Genomic DNA, 15,687 nt, shown 5'->3' with positions numbered 1-15,687 from the left:
AAAGAAAAGCTTTTTAAAAAGTTCCAGAAGCCTGTGCCACATTGCTGTAAAAGGCAGCGACCAGGAGCTACATCTGGCATGCAGCACGACCTAGAATGGCTTTGCTCTGGTGGAGGGCCTCACGCACCGTGTGGCAGAGTGTGGAACCCTTAGCTCATTAAAATGGTGGCTCCACCTGTGAAACAGACCTGTAGAAAGGGGTTTCATTGGAAAAGCTGCTTTGTTTAGCACAGGGATGTATTGATGACTTGGTCATCTTCAGAGGGAAGGATGTGTGGTGGGTATGAAGAGGCTGACACTGGTGGTATATAATGAAAAATAAAGGGAAGGTGGATATGGGGTATGTTCATACTATGGAGTATGCAGAGAGCTACTTAACTTGCAGATACTATCCAAACAGGGGGGAAACTCTAAATATGCATTGCCACATTTCTTTACCAAGGGACAGGAGAATCCTGGAGAATCCTGCTGAAAAGGAAACTAGGTGACACTTGTTCTTATCAGTATGTTTGCGTTCAAGCTTTGAGAAAGTTTTCAATGTTTTTGGAGAAAGTTTGGTATTATGATACTTTATATCACATATATGTTCTTATTAGAAAGCCTAGAAATTATTAAGTGTCTTAGAGGGGTTTAAACACAGATCTGAGTAATTCCAAAAAACTCCAATTACTTTTTGCCTGCCTCTTAAAAGGCAGTAGAATTATTGTTTGGGAAATGTCTCCCCCCTGACTCCCCATCATGATGTTTCTCTAAAATTTGATTCATGTGAGTTAAATCCCCACATCTCCCAGCATTCTTTGATATTATAGTTAATGAGATAATGTTTTCTATGTGTGTAAACTTTTGCTTTTAGGGAAGGTGAGCCAAGTTAATCTTACTTATGATGTCTCAGTCTGTTCGGGACGCTGTAACGAAATACCACTGACTAAGTAGCTTATAAGCAACAGAACTTTATTTCTCACAGTTCTAGAGGCTGGGAAGTCCAGGATCAAGGCATCAGTTTGGTTGTGTTCTGATGAAGACCCTCTTCTTGGTTCATCGCCGGTGCCTTCTTACTGTGTCTTCACATGGTGGAAGGGGCGTGGGATCTCTCTGGAACCTCTTTTAGAAGAGCGTTAGTCTCACTTCACGGGGACACATTCAGACCATAGAGTATGGTGTCTGGAAAATCAGGAAAGCAGCAGAACGTAGTAGCCGACAGCATCATCTCTAGGATCGGACTGCTGGGCCTGGGCCTGGCTGGGTCGACTACTAAATGTATTGCCTTGGAACTACTCTCTAAGCTCCAGTTTCCTGCTCTTCATAATAATACTCTTACATAAGTTGGCTATGAGAGTAAAGGAGAGAAGATATATAAAAATATTTTGCACACTGCCCAGCATATAATCAGAACTCAGTATTAGCCATTGGTAACTTTCATGCATTTATAACCTAAAGCCTGTATTTTTTCCTTCTCTCAATATGTAAAGATTTGTCTTATTCTGTTGAACCCTTTCCACCATGTAATTGGATGTAAAGAAATGAGATGTAAAGATGTAACCAAGATGTAAAGAAATGAGACGGGTATCGGTAGGCAAGTCTACTAGAGGGTGGTTGAACAGTCTCAGGCCGTCGGGTCTCTCTTTTGCATCTGTCACCCTGTAGGTCAACTGCTGCTAGACATGCATATTAGAGATATTTCTCATGGTACGTTGTTTTTCTAATTTTGTTTTAAGACATAATTTTAAGATATAATTTGCATACTGTAAAATTCATCCTTTTTTAAAAGTACGCCTTTCAGCAGATTTTAGTATATTCACAAGGATGTGCAGCCATCCCCACTATCTAATTCCAGATCATTTTCATCACCAGAAAGGACACTCTATATGCATTAGCAATTCCTCCCCATCCCCCTGGATGCCCCCCACCCCAGCCCTGGCTCCCACTCATCTACTTCTTGTCTCTAAGCATGTATCTGTTCTGGGTATTTTGATTCATAAATGAAATCATACAGTATGTTGCCTCTTCTATCTGGCTTCTTCCTCACGTAGCATGGTGTGTTTGAGCTTCCTCCATGCTGGAGCGTGTGTCAGAACTTCAGTGTTTTTTAAGGCTGAATAATATTCCATTGTACAACTATACTATTATCTTGTTTATCCATTCATCGGCTGATGGAGATAAAAGGGTTTAAATGGTTTTGTTTTTTGGGAAATCGTTGAAAGTAGTTTGAAAGGAATCTTTGAAAGTAGTCATCAGAACACTAACACTCTGTCTCTTTTTCTGCAGGCAAAGTATTTTATTGTCAACTTTTTAAAGGGAAGTTTTATGGAATTTGGATCAAAAAAATTGAAATCGGAATGTTATTTTAGAGAGGTTAAATACTGCTCTTTCATTCAAGCCTCATTCTTTTATTTTACATTCAACTGTGAAGTGTCTCTGGACTTTTCCAGGGAAAAAGAGGAACAGCTGACGCGTGTGACTGAAGTTCAGAGGCTGCAGGCCCAGCAGGCAGACGCTGCTCTGGAAGAGTTTAAGCGGCAGGTGGAACTGAACTCAGAGAAAGTCTATGCTGAAATGAAAGAGCAGGTGAGGAGGCCGCTAGATCGTCTGTTGGCAAAGTCACTCTCTCAGTAGGAAGGTACATTCTGATCTTTATATGACAGAAGTGTATTTACTTTTCACAGATGTTGTATCAAAATTAGCCATACAATTGGATCAGAGATTCAGATTGAAAAAGGGGGATATTAGGCCTGGCAGAGGAGGATACCCACCTCTATTGGAGCCTGGAAAGAAGAGGTGGCCCCTAGTAGCTGAAAAGGAGGGCCCTGGTGGAGAGGGCTCAGCCGGCACCCTGAGCGCCCTGCTCCCCGCACAGCAGGCGAAGGGAGGAGGCCACAGTCCGCAGGTCTGGCAGGCCTGCTGTCTGCTCCTGTGGGCCACCAAGTGGGCACTGATCAGCAACTCCTTGGTGGCAGTGCGTGGAAGAACAAGGGTGGACACCCAGCTGGAGTGGGGCAGACAGGGAGATGGGCCCTCCTGCCTCCTGCAGGATTCCTTGATTCACCTTAAAGCAATGCCAGCATAGTCATTTTAGAGTCGTAGATACAAATGTAGTAATGGCAAGAGTGGGTCTTGCTCTATCAGTAAATTTCCATGAGCCATTTCCGTAGAGCAAGGGCTCAGGTTACCCATGTCTTGTGCTTGTTCGTGTTCCATAAATAGTGTTTTATTGATCACTTACAGCAAATTATTTGCAACTGGTGTTTCAGGAGGACAGAGACCATCTCTAGTTCTTTTTAGTTTTGAGGGAAAATAAAAAATTTGGAAAGAAGAAAGGGAACAAATACCTAGGTGCCCATCATGAAGAATCAACAATTGTCAACACTCTCTGTATTTAAACTAAAACATGACAGATGAAGCTTTAGTTTGCTTTGTTATTCATATCTAATCACATTACTCTGTCCTCTCCGCTTGGGAGAAAACCACTGTCATTAATTTAGTGTGTGTTATTTCAATCTCTTTTATACTTTTGTATGTATATATAATGTTCATGTATCTTATATGCATATGTTCTATATGTATATAGATATTACATGCATATATAATTTTTGTGCATCTGTTTTTTAAAAGTTAGGTGAGTACTGCGGATTTATGTATGCCTTATTTGCTCTTTTATATTTAATTTTTTTTCAACTGGCTGTTTGGAGTTTATTTTCCACTTGGTGCAAGGCTGCTCTTTTATATTTAGTTTTATATATCCATGCCCTATCCATGTTGATTTAGTGCAGTTCTTTTAACACTGAATATTTTTTTTATCATATGACTATACCACATTTCATTTATCAGCTCCTCTATTCAAGGGTATTTGGTTTATTTTTGAGTTTTCCTGGTTCTAAGAAATGTTGCAGTCTCATCTGCGATCTCGTTTTCAGCCAGAGTTATTTTCCTTAAGAACCCCAAGCACACACCAGGTGGTAGAAATCCCTGGGGAAGGTTTTATGTTGGAGCCCTGTATGGTTTCTAGTTTGGAGTGGTGCTTTCTTGTTATTTTCTTGATTCAGATTTCCACTCCTATTGAGTTGTTTGAATCTGGGTTTTGAGAGTGTGGTTCTGAGATCCCATTCTTCCATTTTCCCACTCACTGCCTAGGGCAAAAGCTGGGTTTGTGCTAGAAGGTAGAGACCAGTCCCTGTTACATGGATGTGTATCTTCCAGCTCCCTGCTAGCATCAGGGCCCAGGCCCTAGAATGTGTGTTTGGTCCAAATATGCAATGGAGCTGCATAGGAAACTCTCTGATCCCCTTAACACTTAAGGAATACAGAAAATATTGAAGGAATGGGCCCCTGGCAAAACGTTTTAAGGATAGAGTCAAGAAGGCTAAAAATGAGGCATTTGCAAGTGCTAAGACTATGACAGCTACCTTTGGCTCAGTGGATGCATCACTTGGGGCTAACGATGTAATATTAGCAGGTCACAGCATTCATGGGTAAGGAAGACGAAAAAAACAAGCAAACAACATGGAACTCGTGAGAAAATTCTGTAGAACAAGAAAAGACATTTGTAGGGGCGCCTGGGTGGCACAGCGGTTAAGCGTTTGCCTTCGGCTCAGGACGTGATCCCGGCGTTGTGGGATCGAGCCCCACATCAGGCTCCTCCGCTATGAGCCTGCTTCTTCCTCTCCCACTCCCCCTGCTTGTGTTCCCTCTCTCGCTGACTGTCTCTATCTCTGTTGAATAAATAAATAAAATCTTTAAAAAAAAAAAAAAGAAAGAAAGAAAAGACATTTGTAGTCAGCAGTCACAGAATAAAAGCATGCCTCCAAAGATAATCGAGGGTAGAATTTAGAAAAAAAAAAAATCAGGAAAATAGTATCTTTATAAGAAGACATGATCTATATGAAAGAGGCCACACATCTTAAGTGAAATTAATGCAATGAAACCTGGATACATTCTGGAAAAAGAATTGAACCTCAAAAATAAAAATGAAAATCCCATAAGTTTCTAGGCAGGATGAAACTAGCAAAGAAATTAGAAAAATAATGGAGTAATGTTTCAGAGTTTTGAAGGAGGAAGGTTGTGACCCAATTTTATACAAAACCAAAGAGTTTTTCACTTGCAAAATCAAGAGAAAAACATATTCTTAGTAAGACCTCATATAATATACTGCTTGTTTCTTTTCTGGAAAAAAATTGTATGAACACATCAACCAATCCAGAGATGAAGCAAAAGATACCCCACACATCCTTAAACCATCATATTTGAGGATGAATCGGAAACAATGGAATCCAACAAAGTAGAAACAAATTTAACAAATTATTACAAATCCAATTATAAGAAAGAATGCTAACTTTATTAGATTTTGGAAAAGAAGGTATATAAAGTAGAAAATACAAATTTAATAACAATTTAAATCTAAATCTCTTGGACATTAACAAAGATCAAGATATAGATGTGGGTAGTGAGTGGGTAAGAGGAGCAGTATGCTAAAACTCTTGGCCATAGAATGTGTAAACATAGTTATTAATAAAATTAACAAGATGTTACAGTCTCATAAAAATCTTGAGAAGATAAGGCAAAACCTGAGAGGAGATACTGCCAAAGGAACAGAAGGAGAAACAACAAAATGTCCAAAATAAAACAGAGTATATAGCTATAATAATAAATATTAATAGGTTAATTCTTTTAGTAAAAAAAGATACTGATTAGTTGACTAAAATCCATGCATATGCTATTTATTAAAGACTTGACTAGCTTACACAAAAATTATATTAGAAAATAATGAAAATGTATCACTTGTATTCAGAAAAAAAGAATGTAATACCATCATATAAATTAACATCAATACAAGTTAATAAACTGGACAAATGGATATCTTTTTCATGCTAAAGGCAAGAATACTTAAATATGAAAAAACTGTTAGGAATAGATAGAGAAATTGACATAAATAGTCATGGGGTGCTTTAATATATTTTTCTCCGTCTTTGACAGATCAGGGGGCAAAAACCAAACAAATAAGAAGTCTAAATAACAGTTCATAGAACTGTTTCTACTTCCTACCCTTCAAATATGACACATTAAATTCCTACTCCCTTGGAACAGTTATAAAACTCAGTAGACCATAAAGAAACACTCAATATGTTTCTAAAACTTGACATGACAGAGAGCACATATTTTTTACCACAATGCAATAAAACCAGAAATTAAATTTCAATTAAAATCGCTACATTCCACTTTACCAAAATTAAAAACTTTTGCTCTTTGAAAGACACCATTAAAAAAACAACAAAAGGAAATAAGGCAAGCTAGAGAATGGGAGAAGAGATTCACAAATATTTCCAAGAACTTGTATCTAAACTATAAAAGAAATCTTACAACTCAATAATAACAAGACAAACACCCCAGTTAAAAATAGGCAAAATTTTGGACACCTTACAGAAAAAAGATATACAAATGACTAATAAGCACATGAAAGATGTTCAATATCAATCATCAGGGAAATTAAAATCAAATGAAATGCCACTATATATATATTTACTAGAATGGCTAGAATTATAAAGATTGGTTGATAATGCTGAGTGTTGGTGAAGATGTGATCAAATGGAGCTGTTATATACTGCTGGTGGGGAAAGTGCCAATTTCTTAAAAAGTTAAACATTCAAACCATCTGTCAGTCATTCCATCCTATGTGCTTAACTAAGAGATATGAATACATATCCAGACAAAGACTTGTACAAAAATGTTGACAGCAGTTTTATTCACAATAGCCCCAAACCTGAACAACCCAAATGTTCCTCAGAAGTTGAAAGAGCCATCTAATCGTCCGACTCTTGATTTCAGCTCAGGACATGATCTCAGGGTTGTGAGACTGAGCCCTGCATTGGGCTCCGCACTGAGTATGGAGCCTGCTTCAGATTCTCTCTCTTCCTCTACCCCTCCCCCTGCTCATGTGCGCGCATGCACTCTCTCTCTCTCTCTAAAGTAAAAAACAAAATCTTAAAAAAGAAAAAAGTTGGAAGAACAATCCAAATGCAGTATATACAATGAAATACTACTCAGCAGTAAAAGGAATGAACTACTGATGCCCACAACAACATGGATGAGTCTCAAAGTCCTGATGAATTTTCTATTAATGTACTCTCTGAGTAAGGTTAGAATTGCCTGGATGATCTTGAGTTTTTTGTTTTAGCAGATTATCAACCCAGTTTATTTCAGAGTGTCTCATCTTCTGTGGGTGGGTTCCAGTTTCAATTAAGTTCCAAAGCCTTTGCTGTGCTGTGTTGGGTCTGTTTGGATTGTGCCCGTCAGGAGTGAGTCTGAGATGTGGGTGGTATTTAAATCACTCCACCCAGTAATCACTCCATAGAGGCACTTGTGGGACATTCCCCAGGAGAGACCATATGCTTGGACGCAAAACAATTCTCAATAATTTTTAAAAGGATTAAAGTCATGCAAAATGTGTTCTTTGACCCCAATGAAAATAAATTAGAAATAAACAACAGTAAGAAATCTGGGAAGTCCCCACGTATTTGGAAATTAAATAACATGCTTATAAATAACTCATGGGTCAAAGAAGATATTACAAGGAAAATTAGGAAATATTTTGAACTGGATTAAAACAATATGGCATATCAAAATTTACGGAATGCAGCTAAAGCAGTACTTAGAGAAAAGTTTATAGCTTTAAACATCTGTATCCCAAAAGAAAGTTCTCAAATCAGCAATGTAAACTTCATCTTAAGAAACCAGAAAAAGAAAAGCAAGCTTCAGCCCAAGCAAGGAGAATGGAGATACTAAATATTTTTGTATTTTTGCAGAAAGCAGAGAAGTATAAAGCAAAAAAAATAGAGAAAATTAATGAAGCCAAAAGTTGGTTCTTTGAAAGATCAATAAAATTGATAAATCTTTAGCAGGACTTAGGGGGAAAAAGTGAGAAGAAACAAATTAACAAGGTTGGGAATAAAAGAGGAGAGGACACCATTACTGATCTATAGAAAATAAAAGAAATTATAAGACGGTATTTTATAAACGTATGCCAACAAATTACAAAACTCAGGTGAAATGGACAAATTCATAGAAAGATACGAATTACTAAAACTGTCTCAAGAAGAGGTAGAAAATCTCAATTGTCATATAATAAAGATATTTAACTAACAATTAAAAATCTTTTCACAAAGAAAAGCATAGGGCTTCACTGGTGGTTTCCATCAAATAGTAAAGAAAATATAATTTTAGTTTTTTAAAAACTCTTTCAGAAAATTGAGGAGGAAGGAACACTTTCCAGTTCATTCTGTAAGGCCAGTAGTACTCTTTTATCAAAGCCAAAGACACTGCAAGAAAACTACAAAATACTACCTGTCATGAATGTAGACATAAAAATCCTTAATGATATTTTAGGAAATGGAGTCTAGAAACATATAAAAATGGTTATACATCACAACCAAGTGGGAATTACTCCAGGAATCCCAGGTGGTTTTAACATTTGAAAATCAATTAATGTCATGCAACATATTAAAAAAGGACAAAACAACATGATCATCTCAGTAGAGACAGAAAAAACATTTAAAAAGTTCAACACCATTCGTGATTAAAAAAAAATTCTTGGCAAATTAAGACTAGAAGCAACTTACTAACCTAATAAAGGACATCTATGAAAACTCTATGGCTAGCATACTTAATGTTGAAAGGCTTAATGCTTTTCCTCCTAAGAACGAGGCAACCATGTCTGCTTTTGCCACTTCTGTTCAACATTGTATTGGAGATTCTAGCCAGCGCACTAAGGCAAAATAAGGAAAGAAAAGGAATGAGAGAGAGAGAGAAAAAAAGAAAAGACAGGAAAGAAGGAGGGAAGGAAGAGAGGAAGGGAGAGAAAGAAAGAAAGAAAGCGAACATATAAATTGGAAAGGAAGAAGTACACATATTTTCAGATGACACAATCATCCTGTATGGTCAAAATCCATACAAGAAATATGAGAACTAATAAATGATTTTAAAAAGTTTTAAGGATACAAGACCAATATATGAAATTTAGCCATATTTCTATATACTAACAATGAAATATCTGCAAATGAAATTAAGAAACTTTAATCCACAATAATGGTAATGCTTTCAAATTGATAAATTTTTTTTAATCTGAAAAAGTAGTCTGAGTTGTGTGGCAGAACTGAAAGCCCTGGAGAACCTGAGAATGGTTCTCAGGAACAATTAAATTAAGAACCTACCTAGCCACAGAGTGAGACTGCCATAAAATATGGAAAGCCAATGGATAAACAATAGTATGCGTGGAACTGATCTGGAATTATTCTACCCTCATATGTCTGACTGTTCTATTATGTGCCTGGTTCATGGTCTTTTTGTCTGTTTTGCTTCACCAATCCTGCCAGCGCATTAGACTCTCCCACTTCCGGACGTTGAGTTCAAGTGTTCCTGTCTTCTAGGTATCATATCTCTATGGACTGGTTAAATGATCCCATGAAGAACCCTACTGGGTGCTCGCTCCTGGGATTCCTTTCTTCCTCCGCATACCCTACTCTGGTGTCCTGTCTTTGTGAGTCGTCCTCACCAGGGCTGATCTGCCCAGTGGTCCTCAATTTAGGCTCCTTGAAAAATAACAGTGATGGCAGCCAGTGAGCAGCAAATTCTTTTGATGGTCTTCTGTTGAAGAAATAGTCTTCAGTGGTTTCTAGTTTTGCCAAGTGCAACTGAGTTTCTGAAATAGAGAAAGCACCTTTGGTGTGAGTATAATAATAACATAATTTATGACGAATCCTTATAGCTGGGCTCATTCGCAAATCAAATAATTCTTACCTGGCTAATTTTAATAAATTTTACATAAACCATGGTGAATTAGAAATCCTTTACTCCAGATTATCAATTGATTGAAAAGTGTGCATCTGATATAGCTCAAATTCTAAAAAAATCAGCAGATTCATTATTTGGAGAATCATAATGTTTTCAGATTTTTCCATAGTCTGTATTTTTAATAGTCTTCCTTTTCTGTTGTTGTCTTGAACTGCTCTTTTCTCTTCTTACTAAAATCTTTTGTGTAAAAGCCAGCAGAGCTTAGGGCATCTTTTTCCATTTGAAAACTGCTGCAGATAGCAGACAATGGGAATTTGAATTAAAAAAAAATAAAAGCTTTGAGTTTGTTTTTGAAAGCGAATTGCTATTTCAAAAATGAGACCCAGGAGAGAAAATGGAACAGAGAAAGTTTAAAAAAAAAATGCTTCACACTGTTTCTTTCACTTTGAAGAACTTTTTATCTCATTTAAGATTGCTTCAATAACCTAATTTTTACTCCAGTGGTGAAATCTATTATAAATGTTAGCTGTCAGCAATTAGTTATATAAAATATACATATTTTAATTGTGAAAATGTACTATTGTGGTAGAATTTTCCACATGTATGTATATAATCATATTTTTGAAAGAGTTGGTGTTCTATATTTACCTATTCTCTGTGAAACAAATAAATGACTGGAAAAGACAGCTATGTTTTTTGAAGTACTGGCAGGAATTCTAAAGTGAAACTTTTTAATCTTATAAACTGACTGTATGAATGTCAGCTAGCTAGTTCCTCCTGGGGCTTCCACTACCCCCTTGACTTCTAGTTAATTTTTCTCCCCTCAAAAATACATCCTCATTAAATGGTATTTGTTGCTAAATATCGGACTTTAAATTCGATTCCTTTTTTTTTTTTTTTAACATTCATCAGCTGCGTGATATTAGCTTTGGACTTAGAACCCACTGGCTTGCCATGCAAACAAAATTCTGAAACATTGCTGTTGAGTAGTGAGGTTGCTTCTGTCTCCTCGTACACTTGAAACTAGCTAGCAGTTTCTTATATTCTTAGAGATTGTAAATTTAGTTCATCATCCTGTTATTGCTGTTGAATACCTGAAAAAAATCCTTAAGTTACGAGGAAGAAAGAATGCCATCTGGATATATTCGTGTCATGAAGTGTAAATGGATAACAAACAGACAAAAAAAGAAAGAGTTATCATACAAACCATTCATTGTGACTTATATATACCTTTGTCGTCTTGTCCTTTAAGGGTCATGCTGGCTCATGTAATTTTAAATAAGTTTTTTTTAGACCAGTTTTAAGTTCATAAAAGGTTTGATATAAATAGAAGCATTTTCCCTCAGTTACTTTTTGATGATAACGGAGAAATCTCTCTACCCTTCTAACATTTGGAATTTTGTCTTTAAATGAGATTAGGTAGCAGAAGTAAAATTCTAGAATTATATTTAAGTGTTTCAGTAGAGGCTATTGTGGTAATTCATCATTTCCAAATGACAACATCCAGAAATATGTGTAAGTATTTGGCTTTGAAAAACAATTAAACAACAGCAGCAGCAAAACAAATAAATTTTAACTTTTATCCTTAAATGCTTAATGTAAGAGGAGTAAGTGAAGGTTTTTCCTTGTAGTATTTGTCAATGACTAATCTCTTTTACAGACAAAAAAATAAGCCAAAAAAATCTACTGAGGACATTGGACCAGAAAATATGTCATTTTTTTCCTGCATTTGACTGATTGGAAGGGTTATTGATTGTGAAATAGTAACATTATTATTTTTAATACCTCAATTATTTTATTGACGTACTGGCCAAAGATTCAACAGATTTGACTTTTTCTTTCATTCATTTATAAAAAATTTATGAATACTTGCTCTATACCAGCCATTGTTGTTGATTCTGGGGATTTAGAGATTTAGAGATTATTAAGACATGTTTGTGGCTTGTGTGATAGACCAGCACATAAAAGTGTGTGATTTAATAAGTGGTATGACTGGTGGAATAAACATCAGTCAGAGGACATAGGGGAGGGACATCTAAGCTAACCCAGTGAGTTTGGCATTTATCTGCAATTATGGCATCTTTGTTGTAACTACGAATTTCTTCAGTGTTTACTTGTTGAAATGTTACTAGTAGTGAATTTAGTAAAGTCACTGAGTATAAGATCAGATAGCGCAGTTTCTTTCTATATATCAGCAGCCAACAAATAGAAAATAAACTTTGAAAAAGATGTCATAGCACAAGAAAGCTTCACGTACGTACCTAAGAATAAATCCAGCGAAAAACGTACAAGGCCTCTGTTTTAAAAACTGGAAAACATTATCGACAGAAACCAAAGAAGACCTAAATAAATTGGCGGATTCAAAGACTCGATGTCATAAACACGTCAGTTCTCCCCACATTCATCTATAAAATCAACACAGTTCTGAAAATCAAAATGTTAGTAGTGGGGTTTTTTTGTTTGTTTTTTGTTTTTTTCGTTTTTGGTTTTTTGGTGAGGTGAAGGGAAGTGAGAGAAACTAACAGCTAATTCTAAAATGTATATGAAAATGCAAAGGGCTAAGAATTGCTCTGGTAGTCTGGAAGAAGAGCCCAACGTATATGACGAGCTATTGAGACTAATATTCAGCTTCAGTAATTAATACAGTATGGTTTGGGCACAAGGATGATCAGTGTTACAGAGGAAAGACGCCCAAAATTAGACTCGCACATACATGACCAATCTGACTCATGTTGAAAGAAGTATTATGGTGCCTCAGGGAAAGAATGATCATTTCAATAAATGCCACCGTGTCAACTGGATAGCCACGTGCGGGAAAAAAAAAAGAATCTTGCCTCTTCTTTTACCCCATTCACAAAATTAATTCCAGGATTATAGATGTACAAGTGACAGGTGAAACAATCAAACTTTCAGAAGAAAATGTAGAAACATATTTGATGGTTCGAACTAGTAAAGATTTTCTGAATAGGAAACAAAAAGGCATAAACAGCCCAAAATATTGTCAAGTATAACCTTATTAAAATTAAAAAAACCCTTCTGCTCATTAAAAGAGACCAGTAGAAAGTGGAAAGGCAACCTCAGAGTGAGAGAAGACATTTGTAATTAGGTATAGAGCCCAAGAACTCCCACAGATCAATTGGGACAGGGTACTAGAGATACCATCTGTCTTGTACAAATTTATGGTTTTCTCTCACAAAAGAACTGTAGATAGAATCAGTTAATGTGTTCGTTGGTTTTCCGTTAAGGGTATTTATTCCTACTGAGTCTTTAACCAAGCACAGAAATAATGATCTGTCTTTCTGCCATTTATATCTATCTGCCTGCCTGCCTGTTTCTATCGATCGATCCATCTATCTGAACATACTCGAAGGACTGTTTTTTATAGTTTACCTGAATATGTATTAAACAAAAATATATATTGAATTGTATATTCCTTTTTTTTAAAAAAAAGATTTTATTTATTTATTCGACAGAGATAGAGACAGCCAGCGAGAGAGGGAACACAAGCAGGGGGAGTGGGAGAGGAAGAAGCAGGCTCATAGCAGAGGAGCCTGATGGGGGGCTCGATCCCAGAATGCCGGATCATGCCCTGAGCCGAAGGCAGACGCTTAACCGCTGTGCCACCCAGGCGCCCCTGAATTGTATATTCCTGTACAACTGTCTGCTTGTTCTAATGTGAATTGTACATGTCGAATTACTCCGAATATAATAACACAAGGGTACTTTACTAGAGAAAGAGCGATAACTTATGACCCTATTGGACAGTGACTGCCGGATGTTCACACCTGCTTTCTTACTCACAGAGCCCTGGTTTTATTTAGGGCAACATTAGACACAGTTTTAAAACCCGCAGTTTCTCACCTTGCAGATGGAGCTTACTTTTAAATGTAGTTCTAGCGAATGAGACGCAAACAGCGTAAGTAATTTGCTATTGACAGGAACTTGCAGGAAAGCTCCTTAAAAGCGTATTCAACTCAGCTAACACAGACCCTTTGCGCTTCTCCCTTTGCCTTTCCCCTCCCAGATGTTCAGCGCTGTAGGAGCCATTTTGCAACGATTTGGGGAAGGTTGAATTGCAGAGACCTTCACCCTGACATCTTTGAACTGCCAGTGTAGTCTCCTCTTTCTGAACTTGTGGCGCAAGGAAGGCATAAAGGGTCTATGTTGGTTAAGCCACACATGGTCACTTGGGTTTTCTCCTCCGAGTAGCCAAAGTACCGAATGCCTGAGGCACCATAGGAGGAAAACACAACCCCCCCCTTCCTTCTTTAAACACTAAACCTTCACAGAAATACACCCAACCCCTTTTTGCTCCTAATTTGACCACCAAGCTTTACCCTTAGGTTTTCTTGAAGCCGGAGTTACACAATAAAGGAGTGTTGTTGTTATTTTCCTAACACTTGAAGTTGAATGGAATGTGGAATGATGTGTGAGGAAGCAGAATCTCTTGTATCTATGGCAACAGAGAACACTGTGGTTTTATACAAACGAAGTATTTTACAAGACTTTTAAAATTTTTTTGTTGAATTGTTGAAGGAAAATGGAGTGGGGCCTTGCATTTTCGGTCAGTATCCTCTAAAATGACATACATTCCATTTTCTAGTATCAGGTATTGACTTTGAATTTCTCTTCATGTTTAGGTATAAAAGGTCTTTTCATGTGTTTTAAATTCTTATCTGTTTTGGTTATAGAAGAGGATTCTGTTTTTTCTTGAAGATACTCTATTTTTTACAACTTTGAGTACTTAAAGCCCTTAGTTTTTATTTTAAATTCTAAATATCTTGAAGTTTAATTTTTAAAATAATAACAGCTTTATTAAGGTATAATTCACATCCAGGTTGCCCAGGTGACTTAATCAGTTAAGCGTCCAGCTCTTAAATATTTATTATTTACTTTTAATATTCAATCTGTGCTGAGATAAAATAAGAACTTAAAATCAACTTCGTGTGAGAATCTGTCTTAAGACTACTAAATAAACCAGGTCTTCCCTCCTTGATGTACCTTCTCTTTTTCATCCCCTTTTGCTTTTGCCAATCATTTTATTCATCCTTGAGGATTTAATACGTATTTATTCTGCATGCCATGCCAATTACTTAATAATTAAGATGCAAAAGAATTATAAATCAGAGTTGCTTTCATCTGGTAGCTCATGACCGAGATGAATAAACAAAGCTCACACATTTGAAACACTTCCATATTATACAGAAAACACAGCGTGCTGTGAGATAGATGTTAAGGCCTTGAATGTCAAGAGAAGGAAGGCACTTACTTATGTCAGTTGGTGGGACTAAAGAACGCCTCAGAGGAGAGGAGACTTGAGTCAGCCTTGAGGACTGTCAGTTTGGATGAGGGAAAACACGAAAGGGCTTTCTAGATAGCGCAAAGAGCAAAGGGCTAAAGAATCAAGAACAGAGATGGCTTGTTTGGGAAATGCCAAGGATCTTGGAGTATAGGGAGCACAGACTGCTGGCGACAAGCTAAGGAGCCTTCTTCTTGAGGTCTGATGTGAAAAGCACTGAAGGAGAGAGAGCCTTGAAACCCACGCCTTGAGCTAGAAGCAAAACAAAGTGGGCTTGAGTGTGCTTCCTTCAGTAATTCCTTAGTAAATTTATTCCTGGCCACAATACCGACTACTTGTGGATTAATAATCTTATAACTCTGATCATTGAATATAGAAGCAGATGACTTAGTGTTATTAGGGTTGCACCCTTTGGATTTTACAAAGAAATACTTAGGCTAAATTTTATGCCGTAATTCAGATACTCTAGACCTGGCTGTGAGAAGAAGAGACTGGAATGTGCTGTTGGGTAGCAGCGAGTGACCGTACACATTTTGTCCTCATCCAGTGTAACTGGCTGCTCTTCACTGAACAGCTTTGCTCCTAGGGCCTTAGAGTTTAATCATGTCTGA

General features: G+C 37.0%; 1 protein-coding gene across 7 annotated transcripts in view; it reads left to right on the top strand.

The window, feature by feature from the left end:
- The window catches only part of CEP112 (centrosomal protein 112), a 413,330-nt gene that overhangs the window by 153,266 nt on the left and 244,377 nt on the right, over nucleotides 1–15,687 (top strand). For all 7 annotated transcript variants that reach the window (XM_040640361.1, XM_040640362.1, XM_040640360.1 and 4 more), the window contains one exon: nucleotides 2,430–2,565. In XM_040640361.1, the coding sequence (XP_040496295.1) occupies nucleotides 2,430–2,565 (136 nt within the window). The remainder of the gene's footprint in view (nucleotides 1–2,429; nucleotides 2,566–15,687) is intronic.

The sequence above is a fragment of the Ursus maritimus genome, unplaced genomic scaffold, assembly GCF_017311325.1.
Source record: "Ursus maritimus isolate PB19 unplaced genomic scaffold, ASM1731132v1 scaffold_24, whole genome shotgun sequence".
Lineage (NCBI taxonomy): Eukaryota > Metazoa > Chordata > Mammalia > Carnivora > Ursidae > Ursus > Ursus maritimus.
Note: the sequence above shows the minus strand (reverse complement) of the source record. Positions and strands in the feature narration are given on the sequence as shown.